This window comes from Anopheles bellator, chromosome 2 (genome assembly GCF_943735745.2).
Source record: "Anopheles bellator chromosome 2, idAnoBellAS_SP24_06.2, whole genome shotgun sequence".
Lineage (NCBI taxonomy): Eukaryota > Metazoa > Arthropoda > Insecta > Diptera > Culicidae > Anopheles > Anopheles bellator.
The window spans coordinates 13537002-13556773 of record NC_071286.1 but is presented as its reverse complement, the minus strand read 5'-3'; the positions used below and the strand labels follow the sequence as shown (position 1 = coordinate 13556773).

Here is a 19772-nt window from a genome sequence, read left to right as displayed (position 1 = left end):
TGTTTTCCGTAAAACAGAATCAAATAAGCTCGCTCGCTGTGGTATGGCGTTTGGCTTTTGAAAGTGGCCGAGACCGATCATTGCCCGACCGAGCCGTGCCGACTGGCAAATGGGACGATTTTATCAGCCGCCTTTGGAGCGTACCATTTAAATAGTCTCCCGCTTCAGTGGCGGTGTTCTTATAAAATTAGAAAGAAAAACTAGGTTTTTGGAATGTGCTCGCCTTTGAACGTCTGTCGTTTTTGGCTCTGTGGAACGAATTTTCTTTCAAACGAACCCGAAATTCCGGTCTGCTTCCAAACACAGAGGCGCTCGGAAGCTTCCGCAGATTGCTGCCGTATTCGGCGAAACCCGATTGGCAGTTTTCAAATTGAAAGCGACCATCTGAAGTGCTCTGATCTCATTGAAAGCATCTTGTGCAAGTGCGGGATTTACTCTTTTACTCTCGAGTGCTTACCGGTGCGAAGCGCAGCTTAGGGCGCCCCGGCAACGAATGTTAATTTTTACATTCAACTCAAGGATCCTCCCGCTCAAAACACGGGCAGGCCATTTCCCGCCAAACCGCCGTGAAGCGCTGGGAGCCGAGATGCCCCTTAATGACTAAATGACGTGAAGCGATTTACGACTTAGATATTTTGTTGGCGCCTTTTTGGGGAGTGTTTGATTTTGCTGAAGTGGATCCTTTGCCGTGTGCCAGCTCCGGTTTCCAAGCGCGCCCCAAGCGAACGGTCGATGCGTAAACATTTTCTCGAAATGTATGTTGTTTGTACAACTCTTTGTTGACGGAACCAAGGCGAGGCCGCTCGATGAAAGGCCTCGGTCTTGGCTCTTCAGTTTCGAGTTTGAAGCGCATCGAGAGGGTTTCGGGGTTGCAAGAATTCGGGGCCCGCTAGGGAAGGTAAATATTGAGCGCGCTAAAAGTGGGCCAACCGTTGCGCAAGTCTCTCGAGATGAGCCCAGTTGTAACCCTGGATTGATGTCTTTTTGAGGAAGTTTCTATCCCGGGAAGACGCTATGTTTTATTTCAATAACATCCATTTGATTGGAAAACAAAGCTGAATCGATCGTTTTAATTAAAGCAAATCTAAACATTATCGAAAGCTTGATAACAACTTCTTTTCGCCCGCACAATCGCCATATCTTTCGGCAGTGTTTCAAACGTCAATTACGAATCAAGTGTTAATTTAATGGAGTTTCCGCCGTGCTGCTACGTGAAACATAATTGGCCAGAGTGCCGACCGGCGACGACGATGGCGTTCGGAAAGCAAAATCGGTGCTCATCGCACCGATGACAGTTCTTATAATTAAAGCATCAATTATGGACACCGGGCGGTGGCTGAATGGAATAACTCGGTACCGATGCCGATACCGAGCGTTCGCTTCGGAGAATGAGCCTTGCCGAGCCGTTCCTGGTGGTGCTACTGTTTAATTAAATCTGTCCTGCAAATTAACTGTATAATCTTGAACTAATCTTCAGCCACTCTCTGGGCAGTCTGTCGGGAAAGGTGCAAAACCACTCCACACACACGTGTCGCATTGGCCGGCCGAAGAAGAACTCGACTTCCCGGGGCCGGTAGACAGAGCGTTTTCCCACTTTTCCGACCGGGAGCCCCAAACCATTCGCCTGGCTATCGATCAAGCCGATTTCTCGGACACATAATCTTGTCGGCCCCCACCGACGTCGACGTCGGTGGTTTCCGGGTAGGGTTAATGTACCATGACACCTCGCCGTTCGCAGGACCAACTCTTCGCCGTCGCCGGTCCGTTGGCCGGATCCGTTGATCCGATGGCTCCGATCTGGCGGCATCAGTTTCTCCCGTCGTCGGTCGGCCTCGCCGGGGTGAGCAAATTTGCCAACGCATTCGACTTTGGTGACCTTCGGCGGAGCCGGGCTCTCCAGAGCCGCAAGAGGTTATACGGGCGTGCAACATCGGCGAGAAACATCGGCCGACGACAACGTTGGACAAGCGTAATCGTTCGGATCGGACCGGCACTGGCCGACCGACGGCACCCCTGAGACTGCTAATCCTGGCATGTTCGAAAACAACCCACACTCGACATCCGGTGTCCGGTGGTTGGCTGGCTGGCTGGTCGGATGGCTAGCGTAGCAAATGATTAGGGATCGTTTCGATTCCTTTGGCCATCCACGGCTGCTGGCCACCGGCTCCGCACGGCGGTGGTCTCTCTGTCATTATGGGCCTTCCAGCACTCTTTTTCGATTGAACCGAGCCAGGGCAACTGAAAGAGCGAATGTAAGCACTCGGCAGGTGTACGGTGCCAGCGACAGGCACAATTATATGACAATTTTCCATAATTGATAAATTGATCGGTGTCCGCTCTGGCGACGAGGGAATTGCGATGGACGAGTTGTGATCCTAATCCAACGAAGAGCAAATGGTCGCAAGATTTTGCCGACATTTTTGCTAGTGCTACATCTCGTCTAGAGAATAATTTGTTCGTCTTTGCTCTTAAAACTAGTTTTCGTACGTAACGGAGAATTACGGGATCTAATTCTTCATCTAATCATTCTGGAACCGGGCATAGTTCGCATTTGGGCAGGTGAGTAGAGACCCACAGCATGCTGGTAAATAGAGCCTACTTCTATGAACTGTTGGCAAACAGGTAATCCGTTCGGGGATGTAACACTAGAAGTGGATTTGTGGTTTCACTAACGAACAGCGTGAGGCACCAAACATTTTTATGATCTGAGAAACCACCAGCTGCCATTACAACGTTCGCCAGTTCCATGTACACTGGTGTCGAAGTTCAGGGTCAATCTGTCCAGACGAACGATGGTAGCACAACGATGGGCTTCAATTCCGGAAAACCCAGAAACATAGCACGATGATTGAGAATTCACGCCCCACGTTGCTGTTCCGGGCCGGAACATGGTAGACTAAAAGTGCGCTCGCTCGTGTACTCCTCTAATGAGTCACGGCTAGGTGGCAGGCACGATGAGCCGGTTGCGGTTCGTGATGAATAATGAACTACAGAAACTAACCCAATTTGGTCGGTCGGTAATTTTTGAGCATGAACTTTTCATCTCTCGGTACAAAGTTTTCACTATACAGAAATACCGAACACCGGTACGAACGCAGCGTTCTAAACCTATCGGACGCAACACACACTTTGATCGGTGAAATCGGTAGGAAGTCGGTTCCGGGGACGGAAACACGAGTGGCCTCAAACCTCAGCGATGACGATCGAAAATGTCGAACAGACACAAAACTGGAAAACCAATAAATCATTGATGCGAGTGCGGAAAAGTTTTCCATTGCGGGGGCCGAAAGGAAACAAAAAAAACGGAGGCAAACGAAGGAAAAATCGAGCGCGTAGCAGTGAAAAAGTGACACCAACGGAAGATAAGAGCGCAAAGTGCATTGTGGGGGCCATCGGGCCATCGGGAAGAAAGGCCCAGCATTCACAGTCGGTCCCGATGGTCGACTTTAATTGCATTTGTCGCAATGAAAACCCTCGTGTTCTCTCGGGTAGCACTTCCGGTGGCGAGCCAGGCCGGAAACAGGCAAATAGGCTTTTCTGTCCATTGTCCGTCGAACCGTTCGGGCTGCGGCCGTGATGCTTCAGCGGGGAGATGAAGCGGGGAGAATTCAGTGATGGCAGATGAAAAGTTTCATGATCAATGATTTTTCGTGTCGGAGGTTTTTGTGTGGGGTTTATTTTTTGCCACCCCCGTCGCTTAATGCCGGAGGAGTTTTATTTTCGTGTTAAACGCATGATTAATTGAAGCATTTGCTTGACCGTTCACAAATAGCGAGCGTGCTTTGGGTCTTTTATTTTGAACTGAATTTTATTGCGCGACAAATAGCCACGGTATCCCAGCCCCTCTTTCGAATGTTATTAAAACGTTACCAGCAATCGAACATAGGCTCGGTTTAATACCATTCCGAAGTTCCGGCTTGCGGGCGCATTCCATACACTACATGCGGAACACATCGGTTCCTTGCCTTCCAATGCGAACGAGCGGACTGTCAGATAGTTGACAGTTCGTTAAACAACCAATATGCCATTTTGTGAGTTTAGTTTCCTTCGAAAGCAAATAAAAAAAAAACAATGCAGACAGTGATCGTTCCCCGAGGCGGTTCGTTCACTGTCAGTGTCTTGGGTCGGCTCGAACTTTAAAGTGAGTGAAGCCCGGCTCCGGCACACAATCTTCGGAATCTGACACATGAAATTCTTCGCCAGGGCCCGGGCAGGCAGGCTGGTTGGATTGGCATTTTCCAATAAATGCTTGATGGAAACCCCGAAAAGCTCAAAACCCGTCCCGCTGGTATCCGAAATCGAATGCCGCACCGAAGCGGGAGGCAGTTCCGGCGGACCGAATTGAATGGTCGACACAAGTATGGAATGTTGTTATTTCTCTCTCTCATTCTCTCTCTATCTCTCTCTCTCTCTCTTTCTCTCTTTGCGAAAAAATGTCCCTCTCCCATGTGGCGACTCTTGAATGGGGTTGCGAAATTGCGATGCTCCCAGCAATGCCAGTTGAGGGCAATTTTTCAATAAATTCTTTTTTCCCTCATTTTGCATGCCACATGCCGCTCACTTCAGTGTGCTGCTGGTGACCACCCTCGCCCAACTCCGACTCCTCGCCAGTATTACTTCGGCAGTCGGGAACTCCACGGCAGCGCAGGCTATCGAGTTTCGTTATCGATTGGTGCGAGTGGGCGAGTCGGCCAGCATTTCAGCTCTTCTTAACCCTTTCGTGATGGCCTCACGATGCCCCGGAGCGGACCGCGATATGCTAGTTTGCCAGTCACGACCGAAAAGTATGCAAAACTTGTGCATAACTATCTTATGCTGCTCGCTTCCGGCGTGCACCGACATGATCTCGAATTTCTCAATCTTCTCTGTGCTCGTTTTCCGCTCATTTTTTTTATTTCGGTCCTTTTCGGGGTCCATCCAATATGTGACGCTGAGTGCGAGCATCGGTGGGGTGCCCTTTTCCCAAAAACCTTTCGCACGATAGTAATGCTGCAGCCGAACGGGGGCGAACGGTTCGCGAACGGTTAGGCTGTTATCAATTTATCATCTTCACGCTCGCACGTCGAACTTTGACTTGTGTGACTGAAGTTCAGTGCTCCCGAAGGCCGACCCCGGGGCCGTGAGCGCCGAAAGTTTTCCGACGCCGACCCCAACCAGTGGGAGGGTTTTGTGCTCCGTTCCCAGGGAGAAGGGTTGGGGAAAGCGCTGGCACTTTGGCGAAACCCGACCCACACACTGTTCGCTGGGTGGGTCCTGGGGGCAAGTCAATAACCGACCGAACGCTTCCATTTTCGGCCCCGTGGAGTGGTTCGAATTTCATCGGCGAGAGTTTTTTTTTGTGGGGAAATTTAATGCATGATGTTTTTCTTATGTAACCGTGCGTTTATATAACATGTTGGCCTACATTATCGATCGATCTTATTCAAGCTGCTTTTGTATCCAACCTAACATAGCACTAGCTGCGATTACATAAAACAAACCAGCTATGAGTTTTAAAGTACAGAAATCTATAGCGATAAGTGTCACTAGCTATTAAATTAAGCTAATACAAAGCTTCTGGAGCCTGCGGCATATTCGTAAGTGGTACAAAAAGCTAACAAAAAATACACCAAAAACCAGAAAGCTTCACAAAAGTGGAGGAAATCGCCGCGACGAGTGAGACAACCCCCGAGACCAGTGGCACTCGAGGGACTGACCGCGAAATGAGTTATAGCGTAGCGTCTGCCACGGCACGGTTGACCACGAGCCAGTCTGTTTCCGTGACGTTTGCCTGTAGCTAGCGGACCGGACCAAGGCGCCTGGGGCGAAGGGGAAATTAAACAGACGGACACAGCCCAAGTATGCACGAAGCCAGAAAAAACTGTACATAATAGACAGAAAAAGAAAAAGAATCGCTGGTTGACTCGGAGCATCGCGCCGTACGAAAGAAAAATGGCGCACTTCAGCCGGATTGAGATTCGCCATTCAACCGCAACCCCGTTCGGCGAAGACCTGTCGCTGCAGACGTGACGGCCAGCGATGGGTTTTGCTGAAAGTTCCTTGGACCACAGCTTTTTTCTGCGGAACCCATTTTTGAGGATTTGTTTTCTGTGCACAAGGGCCTTTCAGCGTGTACGATGCTTTCTTATTTCATTCGGCGAGCCGTAGAAAGCTTAGACTCAGCGCGCCGCGCTGCTGTCTCGAAAGCGACGCGTTAGCTGTGTGACGTACCTCATCAACACCGCACGCAGCATGGGATGGGTTAAAACAAAACAAAAGATGGAACGCCACCAGGGCCGCAATCTGGACGTCGACGCGACGTGGCGAGAGCATAGTTGAACTGTAAAAAGTCGAACACCGCCTGAAGAAGGAGTGTGAAAGGTGAAGGGAAAAAATCTGCACCAGAAACACGAACCGTACCACTTCAGCTTCGTGGCAAACTGTCTAAAGGCCTACGGTGCAGAATCTTGGAAGGCAGCGGAATCGTGCAAAAATCTCACCATGACTTTTCAGCGCTGATTCCGATGGAGACGCCTGGTTCCGCCACGATGGAGACGCCTGGTGGCTTGTTAATGGCCAGAATTTGAAACACCAAAAGAACCACTACAACGTGGCACAACGGCTAGTAGTGCACAGAATAGTGATTGTCCTTTTTGCGTTTTGCGTTGATTTGAATAGAATCCGTTGGCCAACTACGGGACGCGGGCCGAACAATGAAAGGATTCGTTGGACAGGAAACTGGAGCGTGAACCATTTTATGAAATTCATCTTGACAAAAGATTTATTGTAGCGAAAAAATCGACGCTGGCCAGTTGGAAAAGTTGGAACAGGTCAGAGTGGTTTCAATTGAAAAATATAGATATTTCGGAAGTAGCGAATCCGAAGCGGAATCTTGTTGCTAATTATGCACCATACATTCTATATGAAATGTTGTTGAACCAACACACATTTCTATTAGCAACTGACATTCTTTCTATTGCACTGCTCTTTGTCTCATTGTATAATTATTTTCAAAACTGTTTCGAGAAACACAAGTTCCGAAAGCGCGCTTGGGAGCTAGAGCAGGAAACAAGGCACTAAGCCTTGCAGTCGGAAGAAACTTTTCACTTAAAAACTAACTTTTTGTTGCACTATTCAGGGCACAGACGGTCGCTACGAGCGCCACTGGCGACGTCTGCCGAACGTTCGATGCCGTGGACCAGTCTTTAACCCAGCTGACGGTGCTTAAGCAACATCCTCATAATAAAGTTTTCGGGTGAAATTGAATTTTGATTATTTTTGCTTGCTCTTCGCTGCCCAAGGTTGCAGATGCTGGGGCGCAGCACAGGCAAATAGGCATCTCACATGGCAGGAGCTTATGCAATGCGCCATGTTCAAACTTAAAGACGTGTTTTGCACCGTTCAACACTCCGTCATAGTGGCCAGGGTTCTAGTATGCCGGTTTCTCATTTCCCCATTAGAAGGTCTGATAATGAAATGAATTGTCGGAGGATCGAACTGGATATACTGATACTGTTTTACCGATCAATACAGAGCCAGTGCATAGGTTCTGTGTCGGTGGATCGATGCGTTTGAACAATTCCTTCTAACTCTCACTGTTCCGGAATAGGTTTTTCCAAACCACAAAGTGTATCTGTAGTTAAAATCAAGAACTCCCTTTCCTGAAACCATCTGAGAGGCAAACAAAAAAGACTTCCTATCAGCAACCATGTTGCAAACAAGGGACACTTGCTTTTGTATTTTCTTCAAAAGAATTCAGCACGAGCTCCGTCGAAACCGATAGAAGCGAAACCTCAAAGAGATTCCAATCGCTCATAAGATACCTTTGTTTCGTTTGTTTAGCCAGACGCGAGAGCTCGTTTCGATTTCAATTGCTCCATGCGAGTGAGGTGACGTTTCCTGTGATTGAAGCACATTATACACTGCATGTAACGCTCCGGAGGGCTCACCAAGAGTGTGCAAACAATAGCAACATTGGTCCGTTTCAAAAAAATGTTTCTGAAAAGAAGGCATTTCAAGGTGTACCTTTCACCGCCACCATAATACGGGGAATGGTTGAAAAACACTAGTGTTTGGTATGAACAAAGAACAAGTTTTGATTGCGTTCGAGAACGCAGCAGGTTGGACAAAAAGTAACAAAGATAAACGATGACAAACTTAGTGTGGATTGCGTTTAATATTGGTTTTTCAGAAACCTGAAACTGAATATGTTTTAACTGACCTCCACGGTTACGAGTTCATAATATAGTTATGCTTGGTATATTCCGGCGCCTTGAAAAATCCAGCAGTTTAGGGATTAGTTCCTTGTCAAAGGCGTTAAATCATGGCGACTTGCATAGCGGTCTTGCTTTGCGGAAAACATAACAAGCATCGCTGCGTTCTCAACAGCGCTGGCGGCACTCCAAACTCCGTCGCTGTTCGATATCAATCCGATTCGTTTCGCCAGAAGATGAGCGGTTTATTTTCTCAACTACCGAACCACAACCCTCGAACGGGTGACGCCCGTTAGCCCGTTATGCTTCGCCTTCATCGTCAGCATAAAACGCACCCAAAGTGGGTCGCTTCAGACAGGGCCGTTCAGCTTTTTGACGCGTCCCACGAGGCCAGAAACCCCGAGGGTGCGTTTCCCACAAGAGCGGTCCTTTGGGGAGCGGTTCCGGTGGCCTATCGCAAGGCGCAATGTTGGGATTTGGCGAGTGTTCCTCCGTCAACAGTGCGCTGGCTCCTGTTTTCCGTCACCGCTAGGCTAGGTGTGTGGTGCGGGATCTGCATACTTCACCTTCTTCGGCCCGGTGGATCTTCAACAACGCTACGCCACACTAAAAGTCGGGCGTTGGTGCGTGAAATGCGAACATCCTTGTGCGCCGGTACTTCACCGGGTCCCCGGCTTTGTGGGATTGTTGATAGAAGACGCTGCGTTTGCTTCAACTTCTGGCCTTGCGGAAAGGAAGCAAAAGTTTGTCGTAGGCTCACACACGGCTCACCTGTTTAGCTTTCTCGTGACGTGCAAACACGTAACTTTCCCGACGTCATGTCTAGGTGTGATTTCGAAAGGTGGTGCAGAGAGCTACGCTTGATGATAGCGTTTAGTCATACGTTGACACGTGCCTTGAAGAAACGGAACGTCACGATCCTTGACACCACTTTGATGAAGCATTTCTAGAGAAAGGTGGACGCTTTCTGGTGAACAAACATCAAATGATTTATAATTTTATGTGAAAACTTTTCTTCGTTCGATCAGCGAAGATAGAGTGCAGCTTTTCTGTAAAAGTAATCAGGCATAATATTCTACTTTAATGCTTGCCTCATTTTAAGAATCCTTTCGTCCATTTCTTCTATTTGTCCCACCAAACTCTATTTGAAAAAGCTTGCAAAACCTTTCTATGAGTACCGGTTTTTATACGTTTCCTCTTCAAACAGCGTCGTTTCATTTTATTTCTTCATCCGTGACCGACATGTTTCGCGTATCAATATTGTATTTCTCATGCATTGCAAATATTATCACGAACGATACGCCGAACTGGCGACGGGGATGTGTGCTTTGGTTGTGCCGGTACCGTTCGCCAAAAATCTCAGCGGTAAAGTAGAGAAGTTCGACGCCGGGCGCTTCCCAATTTCAGTCGAAGGGAGAAAATAGGCAAGCAATAATGCATGCGACCGCGTGCCCTGGGAAACACCCAATTTTTCCAAGAAACGCAGAACGTGGTCCGTGTTGAGCAAATGCTTGTTCGAGTTTTTGATGAGCCAACACCGTCGGCAGTGTGCCGTCCGCAAAAACGGCTACCGAATCAGTGGCGAATATTTTCGACTTTTTCCACCGGGACTCATGCTTCACCCTGATTTGGATTGATATTGATTTTGAATTCATACGGGCTGATTATTTTATGGTTATAATGTTGAACGAGTTTCCATGAACAAGGAATCATAATATCAACTTCCACGAACAAGGAAATACGCTTCACGCCGGTTTGTTTTTGCGTTGAATTTGCTACGAAATTTTTTTTTTTACTTTACGGTAGACACGTTGTGAAAAACTTTTGCACCGAGAAATTAAAAACGATTCGATTGCACTTTTGGTCTTTTCCAGGAACTGGTGTGCCTGAGCGTAATCGATTTTACAACAGTCGTAAAGACGATTATTGCATCGTGTCGATCATTGGGTTTGCTCCATTCAACGAATTTTCCATTTTATTACTGTCAGCAAATGGCGCCGTAAACTAATCGATCAGATCGACCGGCGTTCACTTGGTGATGCCAGAAAAGATGCCACCGTTTTCCCACTAAAAAATCGTACCCAAAAAGTATGCTTAAAACTCAACACATTGTTTTCTGTTTAGTTATTGTTAATACATTGCTGTGGTTCCAAAAAGCAAACAGTGATCGATCCGGCAATAACACGATGCGCTTTGTGACGAATTTGCTCGAACACACGCGTTTTGCTTGTAAGCTTTTGGCAGTTTGATTGGCACAATGAAACGGTACACCGTTCCGTTCGGGGACATTTCATGTTTTGCAAAATGTGGCACTATTTGGTGACTTGGGCGTAGGCTCGATTTCGTTGGTCGTTATTTGTGCACATTGTTTCACCAAAACATGTTCCGTCGCTCGAAGCTGTACACTTCGAGTTGCGGTTGCAGCTTTTCCGTTGCTAATTGATTGTAGCGCTCTGGTTATGAATTTTAACGATAAAAACTGATCGCAATGAATCCTTTGCCAAAATCGAACAAAGTGAACAGCATCGTGCATGATTTATGATGTGGGGCGGTATGTTTCGCAGAAAAGAGGGAAAAAATATGCGACCATACATTCTACCGGGCTGTGGCGAAGGGATTTCCATCAACGGCCATTTACTGTTGCTAACTTTTACCCTTCTCCGAGTGGGATCGGGATTTATTGATCAATAAATCTACATTTGCTTATCTACTCTCAATAATCAATAGCAATTGAACAATGATTTAACAACAAGCGCTCCGTTTGCCACTCGCCGTTCGAATCATTTCTCGACCTCATGGTTTATTTAGCTAGCTCCGGTGGTCATCCCCAAATGTCCCCAAGTCCTGCCTCAAGGACTTTCAAAGCCCATTTTCGACCGGAAAATGGGACAGTGTTGAGTGAAAACCATTTCGAAAAACGGAACCAGTTCGATTTAAGCCACGAAGCTACTACGGTTGACTGCTGATGCTGACGTCTTCGAGGCCCGGCCCCGAATGGGCGCCGGAAGACGCACTTTGGTCAACGGCTAGGTACATTCAAACGGGATTACTTCCATTTCCGTGCTGTCCCGGCCCTTGGCCCACCCAGGCTTGAATGGAAAAGGTTCCACTCTTGACATAAGTTGCCGCACTACCGAAACTACACTAATGCCGGTCGGTCGTGGGAACGTGCGAGAAAAAAAATTGCCCCCCCAAAACACGAGGCCGTCCTTCTTGGTCGGTGTCGCAAATCCGACCCTCCGGCTCCATAAAATCGGTTCCTTGTCGCCGGAACGCCGCCGTGCCGTGCGTTCCGCACCGGTGTTTGTTCCTCCGCTCGGTCCCCACAACGCGTGGCACCCTCCGTTTTATGGGTGTCAAATTGAATTTTATTGCTTTACATGACATTTAACATTTTTTGGCCCACCCTCGGTTTAGGCGTAATGGCGGGGACGGTTCGACGATGAAAGGAAAAATCCTTCCGCACGCATTGGTGCAGGTGGTTGGTTGGTTAGGTTTCATTACGATTGAGGTTAAGTCGTCGCCGCCGGCGTTGGTCGTTGGCCCCGCCATTGAGCTGCTCGGTGAAGGGGCGAATCCGCCCCTCTTTGGGGCGAAATCGAACAACAGTTTAATCCAATTTCGGTGCGCCGGAACATTACAACGGATTTCCGGACGTTCGGTGACTCTGGGTGTGTGTGCGATGTTGTTTTATTGGATTCGTGACGTTGGGTTGGAGGTCGTCAAGAAAGAGAGACACACTTTGGCCCTTATCCTTGAGCTCACGATTTTGGTCCGTTGTGTGCGTGCGAGCGTTCGGGTCATAAATTTTAATTACGGGACGTCAACATTGGACGGGAATCGGATGGATAAACGAATCAGTTTGTAGCGGACCGGATGGGCTCTAATAGGACGATAAAAAAGGAAATCACTAGAAAAATTATTGTTAAAGTGTTTGCTTCTAAGTTTTACAATGTTTCAAGGCTCGCCGTGTCTTTTATGTTATTCAAACAATTTCGATTTTTTATTTAATAGGCACGTTTAAAAATATTCCATCGAATGCACGATTGCTGTCATCGAGCAAATATGTTGGCATTGACAAAATTGAATTAAATCGCTTCACACGAAGTACATAATCCTTTTTGAGCACCACATTGTTACGACATTCGTAATAATGCCTCCCAGCGCGGCGGCTGCTGGCTTTTTCCGAGTAATATTCTCCTTCGAATATCCGGCCAGAGCAGTCGGATGTCAAACAACTTGAACGATATTACCACCGAAAGCCTACCGAATGACCCATCATCCAGCCGAGGTCCTGCGCATCGGCAGACGTGGATCGGTTTTGGGATGACAAAATCGGTTTGAGATTGTTATTGATCCAAAACCCCCGATCATCGCCCGATGAGCGGTACGTACGAGTGTCCCCTTTGGCCGCTGCGCTTTATTCTGCCAGCTCTGGCCCGATTATCCCAACCGCACCCCGTTCGCCGGCAACAAGGGCGGTGTGTCCTTGGAAAAGACAACCGAACCGGCCAGCTCCGGTTCTGGTCCTTGGCGTTCTGCGTCTTGGGCTCCCGGTGAGACCAACGAAGGCACACCATCGCCGGCATCGTTTGTTGCCCGCCCACTAACAGGATAAAGGAGGATACTGAGAGCGATTGAGCTACTGTTTGCCTGCTACTTACGCCGGATACCGATGTTGCTGCCTCCGGTCGGTCCTTGCTACTGATACACGGGCTAGATGGTTGCCCGCCATGCTTATGGGCACCAGGCTTTTTTGGTGGCATTTGATGTCGCTGCACCTGGCACGAGGAAGCGCTTGATGCCTGTGTGTCCCGTATGACAATGTTGTGCACGGAAACAAGCTTCTCTTAACGACAAGCCGCCAGCGTGCACGATGTTTGTTAGTCCTCCGACTCACGGCCGACACGGTCTAATCCTTCGGTTCAGCTGAATGAGTTTCACTTCCCGGACTGAAGTTTGATCATCGTCGGTTGGCCTTCGGTTCACAACTTACTCCGGCCTCTCCCTTGTTCGGGTGCATCACCCGAAGCAGAGAAGGGTAAAAAATCATAAAGAGACGAGCTGATGCTCTTGGCGAGGAGTGCATGTTGATGCCGATTTTCGACAACAAGATACGGCGTTGCAAGTGTTCCATTTTGTCGTGACATTGTTTGCGCAGGCTGCCACTCATTCTGTTGGCATGCTACACTTGTGGCTACATCGTTCGAGGATCGTACGATTTTAAAAGTTTGTCTTTACTGGAATTTTGAGCTTCAACAATTATCGACCAAGTAGAGAATTGACCAGTTTAGTCTACATGTATCCATGTTCCTTATCCTGCAGGACTCAACGTGCAGTATTTATAAATGCCTTATGATCAATTTAAGAGACAGTTCAGATTAATTCCTTCTTAAAAGTAGAATAATCAATATTTTTGGTAATTCCATTCAAAAGTTCCCATCGTTTTCTAGGCAAAACGCCTTCTGGAGCTTACAAGTAGAGGAACCTTCCTATAAAAGGACCTTTACACCTCGAAGTTCGTTGCAACAATCCACACAACTGTTAAATATCACGTAATTTATGATGCAACAAATCACTGCATTCCGCGTGATTTGGTATATTCTGATTTCCGGATTCTGACTTCCGGTCAGTGGCTGTTTTCTTTTTTTCGGGTTTGCTGACGACCAATAGATTTCGTTCAAGAGCGTTTGCATTTAAATCTTCTCCCTTTTTCTGTCCTCTCTATTCGATTTTTAGGCGCGTCCAAATTGCCTTTGATTAGTCCCGTGTTATAGCGAGATTCCGCTAGCCTATCCGGTTTTGTCTGCTTCAATCGTGGAGCGTCGCAGTAATTAATACTCACACTTCTCTAGTTTTACGACCCAAGGCGTCTTCCTCGTGGACTAGCGCTTTTCCTTTTGTTACTCGTTTGACCTCGTTTCCTTTACATTCTTCTTTATGGGTTAATGCGTGAATTCTGTCCGGGATCGAATTGCAGTTATTGCTGTGTAGAATTAACGGTCTGAGTAGCCCTTTACTCTCGGCCATACCATCACCATTAAAAGCGTTCCCAACTTCATCAACAGTTGATTGACAATGCAGAGCACGAAAGCGCATGGGCTTAAAGCTTTACGCAGGGCCACCTGGCAACACGCAATAAACACGGCCGCTCAAATGTTGCAAGTCCAATAACATAAACAAAAACTATAAAAAGGTCACCTTTCGCTTCACGGAGCCCAAAGTTCAACGGCCATGCACGAACCATCGCAGTTTATTAGCGAAAGAGGTACAACCGGGCCGGGTACGCATAAATCTTTGTTCAACACACCGCTTTTTGTCCTTCCTCCGAACGATCGCTTCGCATTGCGCTGAAGCTACGTCAAAGTAATGGTTCACCCTTGGTTCCGGAAATGGTTATAAAATTACTTGCCCAAAATTGTCGGTCCCAGCGAAAAAAAAGGGGCGCTACCGTGAAATCCATTCACACCTTAAAGGTACGCAACCCTCGTCGGTCGTGGTCAACTGCTCTTCGACAATGCTAAAGAGTTGCCCCACGACATGCCGGCGGTGCACACGGGGATGGTCGAGCATAAACTCTTTACGATCGAGCATCAGAGACTTCAACGGGCGCATCGCCCATTTAGAACGGCATCCTCTTCGCTGGTGTTGTTTGGGGCTCGCGAATGACCCACACCATCCGTCACCCTCCTTTTCCACTTTTCCAATACAATTGCCCGACAGTTTATGGTTCCCGGGGAGGGCTGGACCACCGACGAGCATCGGGTCGGCGGTCGGGTGCGCCATTTTATGGTGGGTCAAATCATTCGGGGCCTCGGGGAGAGAGTACACGCCGCAGGGCAAACAAAACAACAAAATGGCACTTAATGGTGGTGGGCGGTGGGTGGTGTCCCTCCCCGGGGGGGACAGTGCGCTTCTCGACGGATGGCGTCAGTGACCCTGTTTCTTGTGTTTTGATGACCCAGCTCGGGAGCCATTGTGTGGGGTGGGAAAGGGGGACGTGGGTTCTGGTTGGAGGGTTGGAATTATGCTTAGCAATGCAAAAACCTCATAATCTGGTCGCTTCCGGACGGGTGCGTGTGAGTGAGGGAGGACGCGAAACACATAATTGCGAAGGAAGTGAGGACGTCTTTGGGGACAATAAAGCATGTGGTTGCCCGAGTGGGAGGGAACACTTACGGTACGATCATAAATAATGCTGCTCAGCCCGGTGGGGGGGTGACCCGTTGACGTGTCGCCTGGAATCACTCGAAGCCGGTGGCGGTCGCGATTCCACGGGAAGATTTCTTTCGAATCTCGTACGATTTAGCGATTTTATGGTCCCTGCCAGCATTACGGGGCTGGAGGACCGTAACCACATACCGCGATGTAAGATCGCCCATAAATGCGGTACATTTCGCTAACCCCTTTCGCTGGCTCTCCCGGGGCCCCATTTTAGAGTCGTCCGCTTTACGTGCAAAAACCGGTCGTCAAGGGCCCTTCCCGAGGTCACGGGCGACCCAGAACGCTCGTGTCAACGACGATCGAAATGTGAGAATGATGCTGCTTCGGCTGCCATTTGGGTCACATTTATTGATCGCGTGTTTAATATCATCCCGCCCGCGGCGACGGCAGCGCCTGGAGACGGTCGTCGTCGATTTGGCGTGGTTGGCACCCGAAAGGAAACGCAAAAGAAAGGCCATAAAGCAGCGCGGAAGTTTAGGCCACACGGCCACCCAACTGCCGTGCCTAAACGCAACGCGGGGCAATATATGTGACATCTGTCATTGAGATATTCCTCCTGGGAGGAGTGTTTGCCGACGCCGACGGTGACTTCCGGTGGTGGCGCCGCTCGGCTGAAGCCGGCAAACGGCGAAAAACGAACCATCACGAACATCAGGGGGTTGCCGGGGCGGCAGCATGTCACGCATGTGGCTGGTTGTGTATCATAAATTTTCAATCAAACATAAGTGGAAATGATGAATGATGCTACACGGTTAGTGCTGCCTGCGCCTCTCGTCGCGGGCGCGTCACTAATGCGAGTCAGCAGTCGTTCCGTGGAATCGTGGCACCCACCATGGGGCGGTAGGAGGCGGTACCACCCACCCATATTCGACACTTTACTTGTCAAACAGAATTTTCAGTCAAATATTTCAAATTCAATCTCCCTCAGTCGGTGAATTCGGACGGATGAATTTCCACCCGATTGCGACCTTTCGTACCGGTTCCGGTACCGGGGAGAGGTCAGCAATCAGTGCACGGGGTAAGCGTTAGGATGGCGAGTCATCGTTGTTGACTATCAAAAATTCAACGGTCGGCTAGTGGTGGTGTGCGGTGATTTATAATTTGTCACTTCAGCTCGGTGGTTTAAAGTGGCCGGCGCCAGGGAAGGGTTCCACATCAGGACGCGCCGTGAGGCCCCGCGGATCATAACTCGGTTTCCGGTGGGCCGTGCAGCGCCATTGACACCTCGTTCCGGAGGACCAACGCCTGCCGTCGATAATGTTAGGTTTGCATTGGTTTTCATTTGATTTCTCTCCCTCTCTCTCTCTCTCTCGCTCCCTCTGGTTGCAAATCATAATTAATCAACCGTTGGTGACACTATGATGATACACTAATGATTTGGACACACGTAACGGTAACCAACTGCACTTATTGATTGACTCTTACGTTGGATGATTTAATAAAATAATCAACTTATTCGATTGCATACTTTGCGGCGCTTTTGGTTTATGTTATTGTTATCTTTCATGTTTATGTATTTTATGTCATTTTATTTTTGGATCAATCGACTTGATGAACTTCGTTTTGCCCAATTTTTTTTCATTTGTATTATTTTTACTTTATTGATACTTTTTATTTATTTATTCTTTTATTCATTTATTTTAAATAAAATTGTTACAAAAAAATCGACGGGCAACATAGCCTACCTGACAACAGATAAATTAACATAACTAAGAACTAGAACTAACACTAAACACAACTTGCGAAGCGAACGCAGTAGCTGGTAACCAATATTTAAAGGGAAACATACACGAATACAAAAATTCAACACCAACATGAATGAGTCAGTTATTAAGAAGAGATGAAAGCAAAAAATCACGACACTGATCAAGGGACGACAACGCATCAACTTTGAGTTCCAGGTTTCCTCCAGATGCTTAGAGACACAAATCTGATGATTTTCTAACTCATGAGTAGAAAAAAGCAATCAGATTCTAGGTTTAATCCACATTCTTCTAATGATTGTTCATGCGCTTTGTCGTCGCAAAAGCGAGTCGAAGTGGCATACGTTCAAATTCAAAAGGCACATCCGTCGGGAATATGGGAATTCTAGGTATATCTTCTATATCTTCTCTTTTGTTTTCCATTTAGAAAGGTGGCTTTGATGATTTTGTTCATTAACTTTTTTATGGTAAGCTGGGTACAATTACAAAGATTCGACAAAGATTTAATATTTTGAAAAAGAATAATTTGAGCCAACCTTTAAACTTAAGAACTTAAAAATATGGTAAATCAAACGAGTTAAGAGTAAATTAAATAATTTACTGCTACATCTTAATATACCACAGTTTCCAATGACGTGAAAGGCATAACTTAGCCAGCTATTCCAACTAGAATGCTACAGTTGATATTATTTTTACTGCCAATACGGCGAGTTCACTCAGCAATTGATGACTCTTGTATTTTACTGCTGTGTTGTCAGTCTGCTGATTTGTAGTCGAAAATTTTTTTTACCCACACACTATACATCAATTAATTCAAACTATAAAATTTACTTTATCATATTGAAAAGTAACATAAATTGGTAAAAAGTTAAAGTCCTTATTTGCTACCAGTTTACGATAGCTACCACCGAAACAAATGGACCACTTGCAAATCGGAGCGCCAGTCAAACCCAAACCTTATGTAAAACGAGACCATGGATGTTAGTGTAACAGCAGAGAGACAGAAGGACAGAGAGAGAGAGAACAATAAAGTGTCTCAATGAGTGTTCAGTCAGCACAACAGGGCGAAACTTGCATTAAGGGAAAATTAAATTAATTTACAATTGCATTGTAAAAGTGGCAGAGAAAGTCCCGGTGGTAGCAGAAAAAAGGGTGCCCAACCAAACCCAAGGACAAGCGCAGACTCTCTGCCACTTACACTCTCTGTCACTAACGACATGCAGTTTTCCGGAAAACAATCGTTCCCACCGTGGGTGAGGCGTCGAAAAACGGGTTTGAATAAGTAATTTGCTTCCACAACCACCCGGCAGGCAGGCAGCAGGCACGTCGGACAGACCGCTCTGTTATGCTGCGCCTTGTTTCGGGCGCTTCGGGCCACTTGGACCGATAGTTGGCCCGTGTTTTGGAAGGGGCTAATGAATAAATGACTTAATGACAGCTACGTTCAATGCATGCGTTATGCGTTTCAAATTGCACCCCACGGGGGAAGAAAAGGCCAACCCTTGGACTTGGTGGGCAATGGTTTAATGGTGATTTTCTTGCCCAACAGGCCAGAACCGGAACAAGCTTTTAGCATTCATAGCTGACGGGCTGACGTTTTAAAAACTCCACCAGAACCGGATTATCATCGAGTAGATCGAGCGGCACGGATCGATGTTTGGATGTTCATTGGTTGCTCGCAAGCTGACGAGCTTGTAAAGTGCAACACCGAGAAGTGACCGGGTGTTACTGGCCCCAGGCTGTGCCCAGGACCTTCCCTCGCCAGCCACTTGGTAGCAATTGGCTCACTCTCACCCGTTCTGTCTCCTTTGCCGACACACAACACGTCTGCAATCGAACCCGCAGATAGCTTTCCGGTGAGCTGCTGGTGCTAGTTGGTATCTATTCTCCTACAAACCGGAACAAATTGCGAACCTTTCGTGGATGGTGTGGACCAAAAGAGCAGCGCAGTGCTTTCCTAAGTGCTTCTTGGTTGCTGCTCCATTCAGCGCAGAAAGTGCACGGCTACGAACCGGGAACGGGCGGGCTGATTCTTACGTCGGGCTCACGTAGCCATGGTTAGCATCGCTCACACCTTGCACGTCACAACCTCCGGAGCCAATCGGCACCGCCCGGCCCGCCCCATTCCGCCGTCTGTGCCGCACCCGATAGATCGACGATGATAAACGGCTTCGGCGGATGTGCGGGCGTGCTATAAATTAAATTTATTTTCGTTCATCCATTTTCCACGTCCCGAAAGTGGCTCCGGCGGTTATCGCTGCACTATGGGTACATATATTTTTTCCACTGACTCACGGTTTCATTCGTTTCGTTTTTCTCGCTTTTCCACAGCACCGCTACACTTTTCCGAGGCCGTGCAGGGCATGGTCGGCAGACTGGAGTGCAACATTACACCGGCAATTAGCGGCGACCGGGCGACGCTAGTGATGTGGTACAAGGCGGCCCAGACGATCCCGTTTTACGCGTAAGTACACGACCCGGCTCTCCACGCTAGCAGGCAGGCTTCTATGGCTTCCATCACAGGCCGTTGTTCCGTTGCACTGTGCTTGCAATTCGCGTCACGCCATTCGCCCGACTTTATGACACTTTAAACTGAATTAACACAGAGAGAGAGAGAGAGAGAGAGAGAGAGAGAGAGAGAGAGAGAGAGAGA

General features: G+C 47.9%; 1 protein-coding gene across 1 annotated transcript in view; it reads left to right on the top strand.

The window, feature by feature from the left end:
- LOC131207019 (uncharacterized) overlaps nucleotides 1-19772 on the top strand; it is a 128337-nt gene that overhangs the window by 58003 nt on the left and 50562 nt on the right. Inside the window, exon 2 of the mRNA XM_058199627.1 lies at nucleotides 19451-19583. Within this exon, the coding sequence (XP_058055610.1) occupies nucleotides 19451-19583 (133 nt within the window). The remainder of the gene's footprint in view (nucleotides 1-19450; nucleotides 19584-19772) is intronic.